The sequence below is a fragment of the Marmota marmota genome, unplaced genomic scaffold (genome assembly GCF_001458135.2).
Source record: "Marmota marmota marmota unplaced genomic scaffold, marMar, whole genome shotgun sequence".
In the NCBI taxonomy this organism is placed as follows: domain Eukaryota; kingdom Metazoa; phylum Chordata; class Mammalia; order Rodentia; family Sciuridae; genus Marmota; species Marmota marmota.
The window spans coordinates 33,288,047-33,309,023 of NW_026000108.1; the positions used below are offsets into that span (position 1 = coordinate 33,288,047).

General features: G+C 38.2%; 1 protein-coding gene across 4 annotated transcripts in view; it reads right to left on the bottom strand.

The window, feature by feature from the left end:
- Positions 1-20,977, bottom strand: part of Atp8a1 (ATPase phospholipid transporting 8A1) — a 229,096-nt gene that overhangs the window by 187,364 nt on the left and 20,755 nt on the right. For 3 of the 4 annotated variants that reach the window (XM_048784412.1, XM_015482073.2, XM_048784413.1), the window contains exons 2-5: positions 12,903-13,017; positions 11,736-11,835; positions 10,782-10,880; positions 4,502-4,547 (exon numbers count right to left, since the gene is read on the bottom strand). In XM_048784412.1, the coding sequence (XP_048640369.1) occupies positions 4,502-4,547; positions 10,782-10,880; positions 11,736-11,835; positions 12,903-13,017 (360 nt within the window). Of the gene's footprint in view, positions 1-4,501; positions 4,548-10,781; positions 10,881-11,735; positions 11,836-12,902; positions 13,018-20,977 lie in introns of those variants that run through there. The other variant, XM_048784414.1, reaches the window with a different exon arrangement.

Here is a 20,977-nt window from a genome sequence, read left to right on the forward strand (position 1 = left end):
TGTGGCTGTACATGATGTGGAGTTGTTTCCCTGGTCTCCTCCTTCAACTACAGCATCAAACCAGGTAATGAACGGGCTGCTATATCTCCCACTCCTTCCCACATGCAGAATGAACACACAGCAACTTCTGGGAGTACACCCGCACATGGGATTTTTAAAAGTACATCTATTCATTAAATTTCCCCCAAATACCCTAGTCAACAAATGAGCTCCATTCTTTCCTAAGCCTCTATGTTATGATTTTAGGAGAAACTATCATTTTACTTCAAATATTAGCATTCTAGTCCTCACAGCATTTCATAGAACAATGAGAGCATAGTTACACAATTTTAAAAAGAGAACTAGTTCAACCACCACTGCAATAAATTCATTTGGGGTCTGGCTTCAATTTACATATTGTAATAACAATTATAAACTTATAATTTACAAATGTCTACAGAGATAAACTGGGCAAAACAACCCAATTTAGGGTAAACAGCAAGAGACTGGCTCCTGTGCGTGTAGATACGTGGAAGACAGTATGTCAGAAGCTGAGTTCAGATCCTAAGGGAGGAAATCAGAGAAAATGAAGGTAAGCCTAAATGCAAGGAAAACCAGGCACTCTGGATATTTCAGAGCTCCTGGGCTCTGTGATATGGAAATGATGAGTGGACACAGCACTGTATTCACAGGGGGGCAAAGCAAGCACGAATGGTGATGTGATGACTTTGACAGAGAAGGCAAAGAAGCAACAAGAACTTCTGCCATATTAGTATTTATCAGTGCCTGTGAAACAGTCTGGGACACAGTGTTATGAAGATGCTGCTTTTCATCCTGTTCCCAGCCCAGATGATTAGTTTTCAAGAAGGCTCCTTACATTTCTAGTTTATGTTCTTCCTTTGTTGTCCACATTTAAATATCTCTCTGGACACCTGTTTATCCGCTCTATACATACAGAGCACCTGCTAAGAAAGTACCCTAAGCTGGGAGGTACTGGAAACACAAAGGTGAGTAAGAGGCTGGCCCTGTACTCTGTGGTGTTCCTGTCTAGACTGCACAAACCATAACACAACAAAACAACAACAACAACAACAACAAAACACCAGGAGCCAAGAGAAGCAGTCACAATTTTTTGGTAAGAGTGGACCACAAAACTCAAGGCTCACTCACATCCTTGGACGTCTGAGCATCAATCCATACTCTGCCTTCCCTTGGCAACAAGGTTCCTGGACAGCAATATGCAATTTTACATTTGCCTGGTCACTGAACCATCTGCTTAACCAGCTTCCATATCTCCACGGCAAGAAGTGTTTTCCTTCAAAACAGGTATTGAGGATAAGGTCAATTGTGAAGCCTATTTGTTAAGTTCTGAGTTAGGTTCAAACTCTGTTATTTAATTGGTAAAAATGAGGTGTTAGACAGGAACCAGTCTGCACTTAAGTGGTTGAAAATGTTGAAAATACAAACTGATATTTTTGAAGGCTCTAGGGAATGACAGAAGAAAAAAAAATACGCTTTAGGGCCTCAGTGAAAAATAAGGGGAGAAAGTACTCATCTCTGTATTCAAAAACTCTGAAGGGTTCATATTTGAATCTGAGGGAAAGATGTCCTCTTACATATTATGTGGTCTTGGTAAACATTTATAAAATGAAAATTTAAGTTTAATATTTGAATCTCCGTCAAAAATTAATTACCTGTCATGAATATCCTTCTTCCTACTCCTACACATCCACTAGTGCCTCAATTCAGGAAAGTAAATTGAATTTCGTTCTGGTCTAATGATAACAGATGGCTTCAGTATTCAGCAATTTGAGTTATCTGACAGAAAACAGTACCCTATTCAAACATTTTGTTACCTATCAACTGCCAAGCAAGAAAACCACCAATTCTGAAACTAGGCGGAGAGAGAGAAGAGAGAAGAGAGAGGAGGGGGAGGGGAGCAGGAAGGGAAGAGGAGGAGGGAGGGGAGGGATAAAGAGAAGAAAAGGAAATAAAACCAAAGAGGCCAATCCCTTGGAAAATAACTTCAAGAATCAACCTAAAAGCCATAATTTCTTGGGTATGGGATTTCCTAGTATTGTGCTGACTAAAATGGTTTTTATACCTGAGTCTTAATATTTTATTTTTGAAATGGTTTTATACACACTTAAAATCCTTCCCTCTTACCTGCCTATTCTTCATTTCAGCCGCAGAACTAATCCTATTAATCCATGAAGGGGATTGATGAACCAACAATGATAACCAAGAAATAGAATGTTTTCTCTGAAGGGAGCAGCAATACAAGCTGTGGTCACCTAAAATCACCATAGCTACAACCACTGTTCTTCCACTGTACCACAGGGGCTTCTTGGGCCACTACCTGAAAACAAACAACTGCCGGTCACTGAAGAGAAGAGTCTCTGTTACAGAACACACGATGGAGTAGAAAATATTTACATAGGTCTGTTTCAAAACCTGTACTGAGTATTCTGAGCATCAGGGCAAGAAATGCAAAAACTTCACATTGCCAAAAATACCAATACTTGAAACATCTGAATTTTTCCCCCTTCAACTGCTATAATTGTCCCTTCACACCTAAACTCCTGGAATAGCTTGGTCTCCAGGCTTCTAATAAACTGTGTTATGATTTGGATATGAGGGGTTTCCCGAAAAGCTCAGGTGTTAGATGATGCAGGAATGTTGAGAGGTAAAATGATTAGGTTATGAGAGATGTAACGTCATTTTCCGGATTAATAATATGAATGGATTACTGGGTGGCAACTTTAGGTAAGTGGGATGTGGCTGAAGAAAGTAGGTCACTGGGGATGCTCTCCAGGATTACATTTTGTCCTAGTTCTTCCCTACCCTCCTGCTTCCTGATTGCCATATGCTGAGCAGCTTTTCCCCGCCATGGCCTCTGCCATGATGTTCTGCCCCACCTTAATTCCACAGCAATGGGACTGAATTGGCTGTACGTGGGCTGAACCGCTGAAACTGAGCCCCAAATAAATTTTTCCTCCTTTATGTTGTTCTTTCACATATTTTGATCGTAGCAATGCAAAGTTGACTGACACGGTCCCCTACTCTGATTCCTTCAGCTCTCCATCCTGAAACCTGTCTGTCTACTCCCTTTTGATTCATAAACCTTCAATAGCTACTTAGTATATATATATAAAAAGTCAGAATCTCCTTGGCTTGGCACTCAAGGTCTCATAAAGTTTGGCCCCAGCCTACCTTTATAAATCATGTGTTTGTTCTGTCTGATATAAATCTCCTTTCCACACATGACACTCTGACAGTTCAAGAAAGCAATCCAACAGCCTTCTTTCTATTCAGGACAACTTTACCTCCCCTTTCCTACTCAACCTAGGTGCAAAACTTCCCTACGTCTCTCTGCTCATCTACAATCCCCTCCAAATTCAAGATCTAGCTGAAGAAGCTCTACAATTTTTTTCTCCTTTTGAATTTCTATAGCATTGGACATGGAAAACATCATTTGCCACAAAGATGTAGTAAGGCAATGAGACCATGCATCTGAACCCTTCATCTTCCATAGAAATCCTCTCATATCTTGTACTTTTATTTGTTTATTCACATACTCATCTCTACAAATGGGCTGTCAGCTCTTCGAATTTAAAATCCCTATTTATTGTTTTTTGTATATCTTATAATAAATAAAATTCAGTAAATACTCTGGAAATTTTTAGATTAATAGATGCACCTTCCTCATGTGTACAAAAAACAATCATCAGAAAAGGCAACGATGCTGGGAAATGATAAGAAGCAGAGCATTTTAACAGGGCCTCACAAAAATAATGGCAACAAAACAATGTTGGCAAACTTAGCTGATCCTTAACATATCAGAGAAATTCAAAGAGAAACAAAACTCTCAGAGGGGGCAAGCTGAGGGATGGCATAAGGTGTCTGTTTTGCAAGTTCTTGGGTTTTGTTTTGTTTTGAAACCGAGCACATGACAGTCTTTTTGCTTATGCTGAAGGTCACTTTGGTTTGGGCTGCGTCAAACAGAGACCCACACCAAAAGATCTATGCCAACATTCCACACACTCCCCAGGAGCTAGCCTGGTTTTAATCATTTTCTTTATTTCTGGGGCATATTTCATCTGCATATATAGTATACCTCAAAGTGCTTCCCACACACTTTGCACCCAAGTAACAATATATCAGATTATTTTCTGTAACTCTTTTCTAGGGAAACATCTGTAGATCACAAACAAACAGACATTTTATAGCTTTTAACACTGTCAAAATAACTGTAGATTTTACGGACAATACTTGGGAGCACATTGCTAGGAGTCACTTAAATCCATTAAAATGTTGTCTTTCAAAAGCATTACCACTATAAATCACTCCAATACGACTTCAAATGTCATGCTAACAAACGCCACAAAGCAAGAAGCAATCTACTCTGGAATGAAAACTTAAAGACATAGTATTCTCCATTGAATTATATATAATTAAAGAGATTTGTAGGTATTACTGAGTAGACTTAACAAATATGAGAAAACAGATGGAAAATTCCTACCTTGTGTCTGCTTCTTGTTCACCGCATTATCAGCTTTGTGTCGTTTCTAGTTTAAAAGCAAAATGAATAACAGTGAAAAAGTGAATGAGATTGATAAAGAACACCCTACCCCCCCCCCCCCAAAAAAAGAGCTTTCTTTAAGTTGTGTTTCTCCAGGTTTCATTGGTTCATGTCAATAATGGATGTCAATGTTATCAGTATGTACATCTCTGGGGGGGTGCACTGAAGGAAAGGAAGAGAGGGCACTCTGGAACTTTAAATCCGAAAGCACTAGTAACAGAATCATTACACAGTGCTCCTCCATAGTCAGCACAGGTTTGTGGTCCTCAGAAGGATCTTACATAAGCACAGAATAGACTTTTAACGTACAAGAAAAATTGGAACTGGAAGTCTGATTTAGTCTTGTGCTTAAATAACTCACTTAAAAAAAATTGCCCGGGAGAATTATCTATAATAGCTACCATTTAATAATAGTATTGTAATATTTTCAGCTTCTTATGAAATTCATTATCTAATTAAGCTGAGTACAATATCCTCTATAATTTAATGATGTGATGATGTCTGTCAGTGACTAGAACCTAATACGTCTACGACTTTCACACAGCCTCCTCTCATCACGGATTTCCAACCTCCCCCACAACCACGTGTGACCATAATCATAGGGTCCTCTTTTCTTTTGTCCCCGAGGCACCTACAAAATTAAATGGCTAACAGGTGAGGTAATCTAAGTCCAGGCAGGTGAATTTTAAGGGTTACATCAGCCAAGGGTTTATAGCAGTGGGTAAAAAAAAAAAAAAGAAACAGAGGTCCGAGAAAAGGTGAGAATTTAAGTGGCAAGAGGAGGTTTTCTCTGGCTTCTGTTGAAACTTACAGCAAGCATTAAGCAGAACACATCAGACTCTGTTAATGCTGCAGGAAAGTGCTGAGTGTAACTAACTCTTTGCTCAAAGATCCTATCATAGGAAGCCCAAAGTCAAACTTGGCTGTGAATGACCGACTGCCACAGAAGCTGGGACAAATATAAAACAAGAGAGTTCCAAAGTTTTCCATATGAGAAAAAAAATAACAAGGTTTTTGGAATCTCAGTGCATACATGAAAACTCTCCAAGAGAAAAGTGTAGAGTGGTAGATCAGTATCCTGAGTTCCAGCAACAACCTGGAGAAGTGGAATAATTGCTGGCCCCATAAACTTGGTTCATCCAATCAATCATCATTGAACTGCACAAAATGTAAACAGAGCATTTAAAACTCCTCTGTGGAAAGTGTTGAAAATGATTCTTACCAAATCCATATGCAGGAACACACTACAAGTCTTTCTCAGCATAAAATACTCACTAATAAAAGTATATTCTTGTCAACTTTTAATAGGCATATTACTGCTTCCCAAAGAAAGTCTAGTTTGCCAGAAACTGATCTTAAATTATTTCTTGAAGTTCTATTAAACTTATAGCAACAGTAGAGAATATAATTGTAAAACTACAAAAAGGTTCATTTTTGTGTGTTGCTTTGTTAATAAAGATTCTAAGAATGTTAGAAAGCAATCAAAGGTAAATTTTGGTTCAAAATAACAGTCTGAGGAAAATTTAGATATTCAAAAGAGGTATAAATATTTCCAAAATAATGTACAATAGATGATAGGCAATGGTTAGACTTTCAACTGAAGGAGACAAATAAAAGCTAATTAATGAAACATTCCACTTCAAACAGGAAATTTAATCTTAGTGAAACCTAAGATGATCCTAAACATGACTTTCCACCTGCAAAGAATTCTCACACTGGAGCATCTCTCTCTTAGCCTTCCCTCCGAGGAATAAGTTAGGTTACTTATCAAGAAAGAAATGTGCTGAATATACATAAGCATTTAGCAAGAGTCTAATCTTGTGACTACAAAGAGAAAGCATCTTACTGTGTATCATAAAGAGATCATTGTTCCTTCTAAAACTAAGAGTTTAGAAAAAAGACATTTTCTGAATTCAAATAAGTCTACTGTCTTATAACCAAAATTCATTTAATATTAGTGAAAGATAGTGAATTATTTAACATTATTAACGACGTGTGACTGAAAGTACGCCATTAACTGGATCAACAGTATTATGAACTTTAGAATACTCAATTTTGCAATGCTGATCTTGTTTTGTTTTCATTTAATTCCCTCAAAAACTTTGAGAGTTCTGTTAAATCCTCTTAAGGGTAAGGAAGCTAAGGCTTTGAGAGGTCATAGAACTTGTCTAAGAAAGTGATCAGAATTCCTCTTCTGAAGCCAAACCTGGGCATATCTTACCACATGACTGCCTAGGTTTTCCATGTGCACTCGAGGCCTTCTGGTCTCTTTGCTCATTGTTCTGGGATGGGGTTCAGTTGGTCAAGCTTACTCCCCAGCCTTCATCACTTCTCTAAGTTCTTTTCTGGCTTAACTCATTCTAAAATGAAAGTATACACCAGCAAGACACTCATCTGAGTCCACATCATCACACCCATTTGCCTCCTCGACACCTCTCTCTGGCAGTCTCAAAGGCATCTCAAACTGTCCACAAAGCAGCCTGGGACCTTCACCCTTGACTCAGCATAGAACCACACACCACTTATTTTTACAAACTGAAACCCTGAGAGTTGTCCTTGCACCTTCTTCTTCCTCTTGCCCCTGCCCAACCTCTTTCTTCATTCAATAAATATTTACTAAACACTATGTGCCAGGTCTCATTAACAACTGCTATGGACACACAAAAACACATGAGCCAGAGCCCCTCCCTTCTCACGGGACTTATACTCTACTGGCTGTAGATGGATAGAATATGAATGAAAATAAGTAGGGTATGTAGCATGTTGGGCAGTGATCAGTCTGGTCAAGTTTACTTTTGAGTGTGTAATGACTTCCTTTTACTACTTTTCACGATCTCTACAATATCACTTAGTCTAACATATTTTCATTTTTTATACCAACTACTAGAATATTCTTCTAACTAGTCTTGTTGAATTTTCCTTCCAATTCATTTTTTGTTGTTTAACCAAAAGGATCTTTGAATGATGACAATATAGCTAACATCCGCTTACTGTTTACTATACACTAGGCATTATTTTAAGGACTTACTGCACATTCTTCTATAATAATAGCCCAATATGATTACTTGATTAACATCCATCTTCTCTACTGGATTATAAGCTCCATCAAGGCTACTTTTAGTCACTAGCACATCACTAACTTTTGGTCCTTGCATACCATAGACTTCAAAATAAGTATCCATTTTTATAATGAATAAAGTCTACAAGTGGTTTAACAAGTTGATAGTCACTACTAAAAACATTCCTTCTTTGCTATCAATTTAAAAAACAACTGATCATTTCCAAAAAATTTAGCAGTTGACATGATATAACTTTTGTTTTTAAAGCTCTCCAACAATTTAAGAGTATTTTCAAATAAGTATGCATGCCACTTGTTACTTAGACATAAAAATAGGAAACTGTATTATACTAAGCGGTTAAAAGCATCAAGAGTTAAAATACATTGGGATGGATGTCTTAAGTGTCTCACTAGTAGACAATCTTACTATGCTTTATTCTAAAATTTTTAAAAATTTTGTTCAATAGCATATAAAGGAAGATTTACTAGACCACAAGCTCTGTCGTATTCACTGAGGTGTGAGTGGAGGACATTACTAACCTTCACAGACATTCTGTTCTCTACTTCCATGGATGGGGGGTGGATAACATTCCCTTCCTCATTATCATAACACTATTTCTAATCCTGGGCTGTAAGCAGATGTGATGCACACCACTTAGGAGCCAAAACATGTAAGATGTGAGAGTTCCACTCCCTGTCCCCTTTCCTGTTCCAATGACCACTGACATTCCACATAGCAGAACCTCCATTCAGACTGTGCTCCTGAAGAACTATCTGGAACAGGGGCACCTCCTGCCCTCCATTCTCCCAGCAACGTGCAGTGTCTTTGAGTAAGTGCAAAAGATTCATGCACTAAACCTCTAATGTTTGGAACACGATTTATTACCACACAAACATTTAGCACATCCTGAAGTATATCCTAATGAATGCTTGCTTGGTTTTGTTGAAAGAATGCATGAATATATATGTATATATATTCATTATATTTTCTGATAAAGACAGCTTTTTGTCCAACTATCACTTATATTTTTCTTTTTCTAGAGAATGATATTTCAAGCTTAAACTTTTAAACATTACAAACTTCTTATTAGATATTCTTACAGGTAAATTTTAGTTAATATTTTAACACCTATTTCACTAAAAAGTACCTCCTACGCCATTATTAGTACCTAATGATACTATTACTATATTTCTCAGGGTCTGATTGATTAGCTTCTTTCTAACAGTGCTCATATTATTGCCAATAAGAGTTCTATTTAAAATTATTTGTCAAATACAATTTTATTTACCATGTATTTTCAAAGATGGGGTACTAGAACATAGCTAGAGAGCTTATGACTTTGCTAGGGAACCAAAAAAACAAAACAACAACAACCTAAATTAAGGGAAGCAGTTTAGAAGGGTGCTCATAAGGCAGAAATGCAGACTCAAAAGCCTTGCTTGAAATCTAGCAGTCCCAGTCATCAGCTTCTTGACCTTGGACAAATTACCTTGTCCTCTGTTCCTCCTCATCTGCAAAATGGGGATAAGATCAATCATACCTTAAAAGGCTGTTATAAGATTTAATAAAGAACACAGTACAAATATGTGGAACCCAGAAGCACAAAAATGTTATTTATGTTATTGTTGGTGACTCTCCACAATCATGTTCTCCACATAGAGCAAAGAGCATTGCATGAAACGGTGTTCTAATTCCACCACTTGCTTGGACAAGATACAGGATCTTCCTAAGCCTCAGTTTTCCTTATCTTTAATGGAGTTTAATATACAACTTTCAAAATTATTGAGGGAACTAAATGTAAATCACATTAGCAGAAATAATAGCACAATGTCTAGGAAAAAACAGGTACTCCATAAAAATTAGAATAAACAAACTCAGAAAAGTGAGTACATAAGGTGATGAAAGAGTTTAAACTTCTAATCCCTGCGAACTGTCAAATCCAACCATAGTTTAAAGGATGCAAAGTCTGCATGTATCAATATAAGCCAGAAGAGAGTCCCTTAAATTTCTCAACTAGGGGTCCCAGTGCAGTGCATCATTTCCAAATAAGGGGACTCTGCTGTCCTACACATATGCACGCACACACGCCAAATCTTCTCTTACACTCTCAGATGCTTTCGAGACTGCTGATCTAAATGTTTAGTTGCCCCATTTCCAATGGCCCTAATGATGCTGTGGCTCATGTTTTCTTTTTAATAATATTAATGAAATGCTGTTACAGAAATGAATGCTTATGAAATATTAAATTGAAGCTTTATAAACACCTTCTCACTACTTAGCAGCTGACATGATATAACTTTTGTTTTTAAAATTCTCCATCAGTTTAAGAGTATTTGAAAATAAGCATATATGCCACTTGTTACTTACACATAAAAATAGGAAACTATATTCTACTAAGTCACTACTGAAAATGCTAAAACTATAGACTTAAAAAAAAAGATCAAATTTATTTGGGGGGAATTTATTTTACAAAAGGGAAACTGACTTCCCCTTTTCTCTACTACTACAGAATGCTAAAAATAGCCAATTTTCTGTTACTGTAATAAAATAAGATAAAGGAAAAGGAAATTGAGAACTACTAAAATAAGATGTGAAAGAATCAAAGGCATTTATTTATTTATTTTTTTAAGAGACAGAGAGAGAGAGAGAATTTTAATATTTATTTTTTTAGTTTTTGGCGGACACAACATCTTTGTTTGTATGTGGTGCTCAGGATCGAACCCGGGCTGCACGCATCCCAGACGAGCGCGCTACCACTTGAGCCACATCCCCAGCCCCTCAAAGGCATTTAATAAGACAGAAACTATGGTATTTAAATCTAAAAGTGAAATAATAAAAAAAACTATATTTAGATAACTTTGAGGCGACTTCATTCAATTGAAAACAATGCTCAAGGATGGTTTCCAGTTTATGCCAATTATTACATTCAAACTATTTTATTACTAACCTATAAACATAAGCGAATATTGTAAGGAGCATGCCTCAGTACTAATCTAATCTATTAAGAATTAGCTTCAGGGATGGGAATATATTCCATACATTGCTAAACTGAATGAGCATAAATTACAGCCTGTGTCATGAATTAAATAACTTAAGAAAACACTTCTGTATACAAACATATACACACAAGTCACATTAGTGAAAAAAATTCAAATACTTACAATATCTTCTATTATTTCTTTGATAGCTGCCACAGCTAAAATAAATAAGAGAGGAACCAATGTTGTATAACGACCTGTTGGTGACACATCAGGTATTTGCTATTTAAAGAAAAGAAAAAAAAAAGCAAGAGAAATCCAATGAGATTCAAAAAGTTTATACTAAACCTAAAAACAACAAAGTATTAGTGACTTCTAAAACATGCCTCATTTGTTCTACTATCTTGGCAGACTAACACTGGGTGAGGCAGTGTATTTTTATCTAACAAGTAGTTAGAAAAACATATTAATGAGCTTTATGACAAGCATATTCCATACAGGCTAACCTACGATGGGGGGTTGGTTAAATAAATAATAGCATAGTTATGTAATAAAATATTTTATAACAATTAGAAATGGCATCTGAGAAGCACAGCGAATACCTAGGAAAATGTTCACATATTATTATGCATATAAAGCAGACTATAAAACAATGTGTGCTCTATGATCCTTTTTTTGCTATCTAAAGCAATATATAATGCTTGGAGGGGGAATAAAAGACTAGAGGGATATCTACGCTACTTTTTAATAAAACAATTTTTCCTAAAACAATCAGTTACAATTAACTCTGAAAGAGGTTTTTATATTCTAAAGTTCAGAAGTGACACTTTCAATGCTATAAAACTAAAGTAAAATTTTAGGAAAAAGTTTCATGCCTCTATACCACTTAAAATGAATAGTTCTTGCCACATTGAATTTACAGAACACCTAAACATGCTGATAAAAATGAAGCAAAAGGCTTGAAGAGGCGGTGAAATTCTGGTCCTGCTTGCAGCAGTAGCAGGAAAATGTCTATCCAGACCAGCCTTCCTCTCTGCTTTCAGCTAAGTCTCAGGGCTCAGGTCATGGGCTCTACAAACACATATATTAACACCTGAACATTTAACTTTGAACTAAGGTTTTATGATGTGACTTTACCTGAAGCAATGCAATAAAGAGAAAAAATGAATTAGCAGCTCTTCTGAACTGAGAGTAGAGGAATCTTGGAAGGAATGTGATTATGTTGTATTTTGCAGTGCTAGAAAACAAAAATGAAAAGTAGCAGAGAAATTGATTATTCCACAATTAGCACACACATTTACAAAATTCCATTACCACCACCACATACACACACATACACACACACAATTAGATGAACATTTGCTCAATGTTTCCAATTGAAAAAAATCTTGCAAAGGGTTATTAACTTAGATGAAAAAGTGTGAGAGGAGATGGCTAAGTCAATAGTAAAGAGAAAACCATAGGCTTTCTCTTCTGCATAATATCATTTGTTCTCTTTGGCCAATCACCCTGCTTAACAGCACTAGGAATAGTTTATAAAGAGCAACTTGAGATAAGATAGTGTACTGGAAACATCCAGAGCTTTGTCTTGGTTATAAAATAGAAGAGAGATTAAAGTAGACCTGTGCCATACTCCCCAAACTGAGAAATGTTACTCAAGAATTTGAAGTTGCAAATACTAGTTTAAATGGGCACATCTGGAATCTAGAAATTCTGCCACCAGAGAAACATAGGCCAGCGCTGGGGGTATTCATGTGGACCAAGAGGTCTCTCAGCGACTTTGCTTACACTAATACTTTCTACATGATTGTTGGCAATGGAAACCTATCACTACAGTGAAGTCATTCTCGCAATTCCTCCACCCTCTAGCAGCATGCTGTATCCCTCAACTATCAAAAAACAATATTTCTTTAAATTTTTAGATTTAGATTTGCTGTGGGTTGGGGTTAGAGTTTTCTTGGTGCAGAATGGCAAAGATCTCTCCTGAAATGCTAAAACTTGCTAACCAAAAATAAATAAATAAATAAATAATACATCTGCTCTAGTCATAGGCTTAGAACATTTACACATGATCAGCTTCCATACAGAATTGGCAGAACAAGGGTTCTGATCTTTTCTGTTCCTTCCTACTTCAAGATTGTTATTAACACTTCTTTACTGGACAGAAGATGGAGAAACAACCTACTCCTGCTGGTGAGAGGCTCTCAAGAACTGACTGACTGAACTGAGGCTCTTTGCAAGTGGTTCCATTCCGACCTGCAGCGCTGCTCTGATGTTGCTCTAGTGTCCTGCAGGAGTCCCTACCTGACATGGTTATTGCAGAATTTTGTCAGCTGGGGCTGGTTGATGAATATAGTCCTGACTTCCTCCTGATCGGCCAGTGAGGTCTTCTCTGAAACTTCATCTGTCTTCTCATAACCTTAAAAAAAGACAAGTCTTTTTATTTGACAAGAAATGATTCATTTATTACCCAGACTGAACATGCATTCCGTTACTACTCTAGAACGTAAAATCTGTTGAAAGTACATGCTGCCCTTTATGGGTGTGCTTGTTTCCTTTATAATAAAAAGTAAAATCCCTGTATCTAATATTTCTATTAAATGTAAGTGTTGTCATTTAACAGTCACATAAAAATGGATCCATTTCAAAAGCAGTAACATCGATTTAAAACTTTCCTCAGGTAAATGTTCAACATCTTTCTTCCCATTACAAAAAAATATACCCAAAAGTAAATAACTCTCTACTGGTTTATATTACAGTATGGACTAATGAGACAAAACTAATCTAAATATATATTTAAGATTTTAAGCTAAACATTTAATGTTTTCCTTTGTTTTTCTTTTTGAATGAAAACAGGAGAAAAAAAAGTAAGTACTGTTTTAAATAAGCAACCACCACAATGATCTTATTGACTACAATCATTTAATCATTCCTTCAATTAGAATTTGGACTCCTGAGTATTAAGGTTCCAAGATCATCTGAAGATATCTCACAATCATGGGAATAATTCAAGTCAACAGGATCCCTTGCTGCCACACTGACAATACATTTTTAAAAACCACATAAGTTTTATAAGAACAGCCTTGAACAGAAAATATTTTAAACTGCTTATTGTATGTTCTAGTGAAAATTCAAGGAATGCCTTACCCTTTTATTAAAAAGGGACGCCAACAGCGCTCCATCTGAAGTACCCACTCTTCCTTCCCTTTTCTGCCCAGACAATACCAGCTTCTCCCACACAGCCGGCCAACACCTGGCCTCTTTTGAAGGGCCTCTAATATTAAAGTCGGTGAAGCTGCTTTGACCTACTCTGGCCCCAGCAAGACACTTACCAGGAGGTTTTGATGCTCTCTGTTTAGGAGTCCGTCTCCACTTACTAGAAAAGGGGCTCCCTGGGGCTGTAGGCTGTGTGTTGTTACTCATCTTCCTAACCCCAGTACCAGCAAACAGCAGGTACTCAACAAATGTTTGCCCGATTAACACATGACAAATGACAAAGGAACGGTTATTTGGCTGTTATTTTTGAGGGCAAGAGAAAGCTTCTCCACCCACTGATAAAGATGCATGAGAGCCAAGAAAGAGCTGGTAAGGAATGGTACAAGAAAGCTTTGCCTGTGACATCTGGATACTGTATGAAATCAGAGAATCACTGAGGGGGTCTATAAAGGTGAGAGCATGAGCACAGACACAGGGCTGGGGGTGCGGACACGATGATGTGTCCGTAAGTGGGTGCAAACAGGGAAGTGCTACTGAAGCACACGAGAAGCACTGGGAGGGAGGGAGGGTGTCACATGGAACCTCTCCTGCTGGTGAAGAAGTCCATTTTCTGCTTTGCAACAGGCCACTGAAAGCATTCCAGGGTGAGATTTGCCTGTTATCCTCATCATCCTAGAAGTCACATGACACCAAATTAGGTCCTGTCATACCCAGAAAAAAAAAAATCCAGAAAAAGAGGCAAAATCTAGACTGGTGACCCACCTGTTCTCTAGAGTAGAACCATCAAAAGGACTCCATGGTTCTGGGCACAGAATATTGCTGATGCTATAGGCTTTCTTTACCCAGGCACTCTAGAAAAGCCTGGGAAAGATGATGTTCATGAAGCTGAATTTATGGAGAACTCTTGGGGCTCTGGGATGCCCTGACCAGATGTGAGACTGGGGGAGGGGAATTTGCACAAAAGCAAGGAGTGAAGTCCTTAGCCTATGGGAGCTGGTGGGCACCCTCTCCTGTCTTCTCAGTGGTATCAGGGTTCCTGTGAGCTTGGCAGTGACAGGGACCCCACAGGCACCCTGAGGCTCACTCTCAGGATGTCCAAAGGCCAGAGGATTCATGTACCACCTGTGTAATGCACCCAATTGCCCACTGGTGCCTAGATCAAGCAGTGAACAGGCACAGCAAACTCAGAGGTCCTTGGGAATATTTTGAGAAGGTAACTTGGGAAAAGACCTGCTAAAGTGAAATGTGAGTATTTTTAACTGTTATAATTTTGAATAAATTTGTATTGTAGAAATAAACAGGTTATACCTGGAGATACAGGAAAACTATCAATCCACACTCCTCTGTAAGGAAGAGAAGTAAGACTCTTCTATCTAAATTAACAAACTCACACTTTGAGGGAGGTGGGTAGCAGTTTTGATCGCACAACTCTTCTCAATAAAGAGTGAAAACACATTTTCTACTGCTATGGTTTAAATATGAGGTTTCCCCTAAAGCTCCTGGGACAATGCAAGAATGTTCAGAGGTAAAATGATTAGATTATGAGAGCTGTAACCTAAATGGTAGACTAATCCACTTGAATGGATTAACTGGGTGTTAGCTGTAGCCAGGAAGGGTGTGGCTGAAGGAGGAAGGTCATTGAGGGTGTGCCTTTGGCACTTATATTTTGTCCTTGATGAGCAGAGATCTTGCTCTGCTTCCTGGTTGCGAGGTCCTGAGCAGCTTTTCTCCACCAAGCCCTTCACCTTGGGCCCAGAGCTATAGAGTCAGCTGACCATGGACTGAACCTCTGACACAGTGAATCAAATTAAACTTTTCCTCCTCTAGGTTGTTGTTGTTAGGCCTTTTGATCACAGCAATAGGAACTGACTAAACACCCACATTCAATTCAAAAACTACTTGATATGTACCAGACAACTCTATTTTTAGGCTTCTATTTTTTTAAAAAAATATTATTTCTTCTGCAAATTACCACCTTCATGAGCCACAATGACCCATAAAGAGCCGTGTGTGTATACCTGGATGATGACTTCACTGAGCTATTGTACAGTGGTGGCAAAGACAATTGAAGGGAAAACCCCCCACCCCCCACCTCCATCCCAGAGAAGACAAAAGTAAGCCAGCTCAGTTGGCATTCCTTCCCATACTTGGCTCTCTCCTTTGCTTTAGGATTTGCTTGATGATTTGGAAGCTTGTTCAATGTAAGCATCTAAAATTTACTAGTAGCTTTTAATCCACCTGTTTACAGTCCTAAAAACTGTAGAGTACTGAGCCATTTTTACAGGAAGCAAAGAAGGAGAGCAAAGCTGTGGATGTAGTAAGGGTGACCACTGAGTCTTCCTGGTAGATCAGGTCCTCAGAAGTCACCTTTGTTTTTAAGCCAGGTTAAGTTTGCTGAGACAAGGAAATGCATCTTAATCACATTCTCTGGTATTTTTGAAGCTTTTTCTAGCCCAATATTACACAAAGAACATATACAATAGTTGTCATTTAATCTACATGCACCCCCAAAGCATTCAGCTGGTTACTTCTGGGATCCCCTCAGGGACCCATCTTCGCTGGGTTAGTACTGAGGTGGTCCAGACTGAACTGTGAAGCCCACCATGGAATACATTCAAACAGCACATCAACTATAGTTAAATGGACGGTATTTGGTTAACAGCAAGGCCAAGAATATGACACATCTGATAGTTACTTGTTCTCAATAGGCTTCCTAGTGTGCAAAAAGTCTGTAAAACAAAAATATGTGTACACCTCCTGGAACAGTTGGTATAAAATGAAAGAGTATATATGCAAAGCACTTAACAAAATACCTAATATTTGTTAAGCACATAATAAATGTTATCTGTTTTACTCAGAGAGTTAATGGAGTATATGAATTAAGTTGTAGAGCCTCCCAAGCAATGTCTCAGAGTGGCAATTTCTCTGCTTTCCCTGCTACACTAAAAGTTTTCTGACTATCATAGCTGTAGCTCAAAGCCCTCACTGTCTGTTGAATTCACACATGAGCAAAATCAGATCAGCCATATATCAAGAACAGAACCCTATGTTACAGGTAGACATGGGTTACCCAACCCTTAGAGACAGGTGGATCAATCCAAATCAATGATTAGTAAATGATGATGAGGAATGACTGTCATAGGAACTATAGTAACTTCAGTCTTGCGATAGATTCAACTCTCCCAGGTTGTCCTATCTAGAAAGTCAGTGACTAAGTGATAACGTGTCTGGTAAGCACCAAAGAAACCCAGTCACCAGTGGCTGGATGAAATAAGAATTCAATCCCACAAAAAGGGCAATGCCTCCATAGGACCAAACTCTTCAAAGTTTGTTGGAATGCCTTGGCAACAGGGCCATGATACATCAGGTCTGTTCGCTATCATTTCTCCCTACCACAGAGAGGCCATGGTTTAACTCAATGACTCACCCCTACTGTGACCACCTCCACCTCCAAATTCAAACTGATATTTAATCTTTCATTGGGATATCAGCAATCCCTGCAGGCCTAGGAAACAATCTGCCCCCAGCAGGTGACTTTGCTGCTGTCATGTTGTTGTGGTTTGGATGTGAGGTGTCTCCCCAATGTTCACGTGTGAGACAATTCAGGAAGGTTTAGCGGAGAAATGATTGGGTTATGAGAGCTTTAACCCAATTAATGAATTAATCCCCTGATAGGATTAACTGAGTGGTGACTGAGGGTGGGTGGGGTGTGGCTGGGAGAGACAGGCTATTGGGGGTGTGCCTTTGGGGTGTATATTTTGTATCTGGTGAGTGGCGTCTCTCTCTCTGCTCTCTGATCATTCTGTGAGCTGCTTCCCTCTGCCACTCTCTTTTGCCATCATGTTCTGCCTCAGTTGAGTCCTGAGGAATGGAGCCAGCTGTTTATGAACTGAGACCTCTGAAACCATAGCCCCCAAGTAAACTCTTCCTCCTCTAAAATTTTCTGACCAGGTCTTTTAGTCACAGCAGCAAAAAAGTTGACTATAGTACGTGTATTGATCTCAAGAAATAAGATGCACTCATTTTCCCAATTTCCAAGTTGGGGGTATCTCGAGATGTCCTCAAGTACAGACACACAAGTTAATAGTGATAATGACACCTTTATCTACTCCTTTATCACATTTTGGATTCTCCAGGAGAATCACTCAAGCATTTACTTCTGTGTCCTCGGTAATCAGCAGATACTTGACATCCACGGCCCCAGTTGTATTTTTAAGCTAAAAGTTCTACAGAACAAATTGCGGGTACACTCACACAACCATCCCTTCAGGAACTAAGCAAGACTCCTTCTCTATTAAAGCACAGTTCAACTTCTTTCAAGGTCATACTTTCCAAGGGCTATAATTTCTTAAAACCAGTCACAATCACACAATCTCTCTGAATAAACTATCCTAGCCCAGTTTTCATTAAGATGAGCCAGGGAGAGACTTTTCCTTATTTATGCCAAATGAAACACACAATGATTCAGTAATTCAGATTTCCAGCTATATTGAAAATACCATATTCAGTGTTTATAACATTCTGTTTGATTCTTATTCTCTTCTTCTCCCCCAGAAGAAAAGCAGTTTGGTTTTCTGAATTGTGTTTTATTTCATCTCATGATGAAGTTATTTAGTATGCCCTAAGCACACACCAAACCAGGAATTTTACTATACCTAATTCTTCAGTTTTAGTTATAAAATGAACAAATGCTATTTCTAGACTTCTGAAGGACCAAAAATTTAGTATAGAGAAATAAATAGCCACGTTATCTTTCTTAACACTGCATAGGCTAACAAGAAGAATATTATTTTGTGTCAGTACGTATAAGCAACATTCTCCTGGTGATAATTTCATCTTCTAGCAATAATTTCCACTATGGAGAAGACTTAGGGTGCTGGTGGGTTGGCATCCTACTTGTGACTCTGAAGTGCACAAGTGCTCATCTCCCTCTCAACAGTGCTGAACATTCAACCCACAAAGTGGCTGCAAGGTGAGCTCTCTTTCTTCTACCAATTGTTTATGTCACCCTACACAAACCTCTTGATCCCTGAGGGTTATTCTTTTCCCTTGTAAAATGAGGAAGCTCCGCTGATAATCTAATGTGCTCTTTCAAGCTCTTAAACCTTGTAAAATTTGCATCCACTAGGCACCAGGAAGGGGGAAAAAATGTCAATAGTTCATTTGTTTAGAAGACCTGGGAAATTTAGAAAACAGAATAAAAAATTCTACTCATGTCTTTATCAAGATGTTTCGTAGCAACAGTCACCTTAATCTGTAGCCAACACTATCAGGAGGCCAAATGCTGCTCTGTGATCTTGGCAAAATCTCCATATTTGAAGAGATAAGCAGTGACTACAATTTAAGCCAACTACCACCTGCAACCTACCGACCAATGATTACTGAGTGACTGAGTATGCTGACATGAAGTCTTCCTTCCTATGCCCAGACTCAGCACATGTTTACAAGCACATAGTACTATGTAACGAAGAACAATGCTCGGTAGTTATTCAAGTGAAAGGCTTCTGACCTTCTACAATGAAAGCAGAATAATCTCTAAAGTTTTCTACTTCTTATCACAAATAGCAAGATCCAATCAGTAAGATCATATTAGTTCCTTTATTTGTTTATTCATTCATTCAACAGACTCAAGCGTCTACTCTGTGCCTACTATTTTTAAAATGCTATAGAAATAGCAGAAAATAAGGCAAAGTCCCTAATTTTGGACTTATTTTCTAGAATAGTACAAGATAATTACAGATCATGGTAATACAGATGAAGAAAATAAACCAGTGTTTGAAAGAATGATTGATAGACTTCTCTGTGCTTCTGTTTTGCCATCTATATAACAGCCCTAACAAGAATTCCTTACCTCAAAGGGTGGTTGTGAGGACGGGATAAGTTAAGAAATGAAAAAGAATAATGCCTGGCAGGTAGTGAGAGCTCAGTAAATATTAGCTGTTCTCATTGTTGTTGCTTCTACCACTGCTCCTCACGCTCCTACTGCTGAGTAACTGGAGGCATCCATCAAGGGGATGCTGAGTTGAGACCTTGATGATATGTAAAGAAAGGTCAGGGAAACCCAACCAACAGTCAGAGGGGCAGGAACAGAGCGCTGGAGGGAAGAATGGACTTGGCATTTCCAGGAGCAAAAGATAATGTTCTTCATAAAACAAAATGAGGGCCAGACTGGAGAAACAATGAGCAATGTGAATTCATATTCTTTACGTGGTAGGAATCCACTGCAAGTTTTAAGCAGGAAGACCACACTTTGAGGTTACATGACAATCGAGGTAAAAGATGATGGGGTCTGGGTTGGACTGTGGTGACAGAGATAAAAAGAAGTGGAAGTGCACATGGCATTCTTGGAGGGCAGAGCTGGCCTGACCCTGTAGCCTCTCCATGTCTCTCGTTATCACTGTACAGACCACACACAGCTACCATCTATGTCACTCCAAGCAGAAGCTCAAGACATGAAAAAGATGTAGGAGTTTTAAAAACCTTATCAATTATCTTTTTGTTTGGGGATCACATGACAAATTTACAATCTTTTGGATATCTTGGCTTAAATAAAATGCACTGTTCAGATTAGTGACCCATTGCTTTTAATGTAGGATTTAAAACAAAAATTAATCACTTAATGAGGGCTTCTCTTTACAGTCAAACAGCCCTATCCTAAGAATCATGTGTCTTTTTCTCATTAAAACACAGTAATCAATAATATTTTAAGTACAGAATACAACTAAGGAAGGCATCACTATCATGCCTAAAAGCAAGAGGTTATAAGCTATGGTTACTTTAGACTAATTACCCTCTAGCTGCCTACTTTCTTACACAGGTTTTGTGGGGATTACATGAGTTCATACTTGGGGCAGTGCCTGCTTCCTCATATACACATGAAAATTCTAGCTATAATTTTCTATTATAAAATAAGAAAGGCAGACTGTGTGTTTGTGGTGGGGTGAAGAATACACTTGAAGACAGATCTGTGTTCAAATTCTGATTATGGTACTTCTTCCTAACATCAGGCACATTATTTTATCATCTGAGCCTCAGTTTCCTCATCCATCAACATCATTGATGTGAAGATGGCAGCAAGGTAGCATGATACCTGTCACTCAGACAGTCCCTGTCACTCTATCCTCCCCAGAAAGTGTAAAATTAATCTCCCTTTAAAAATACTC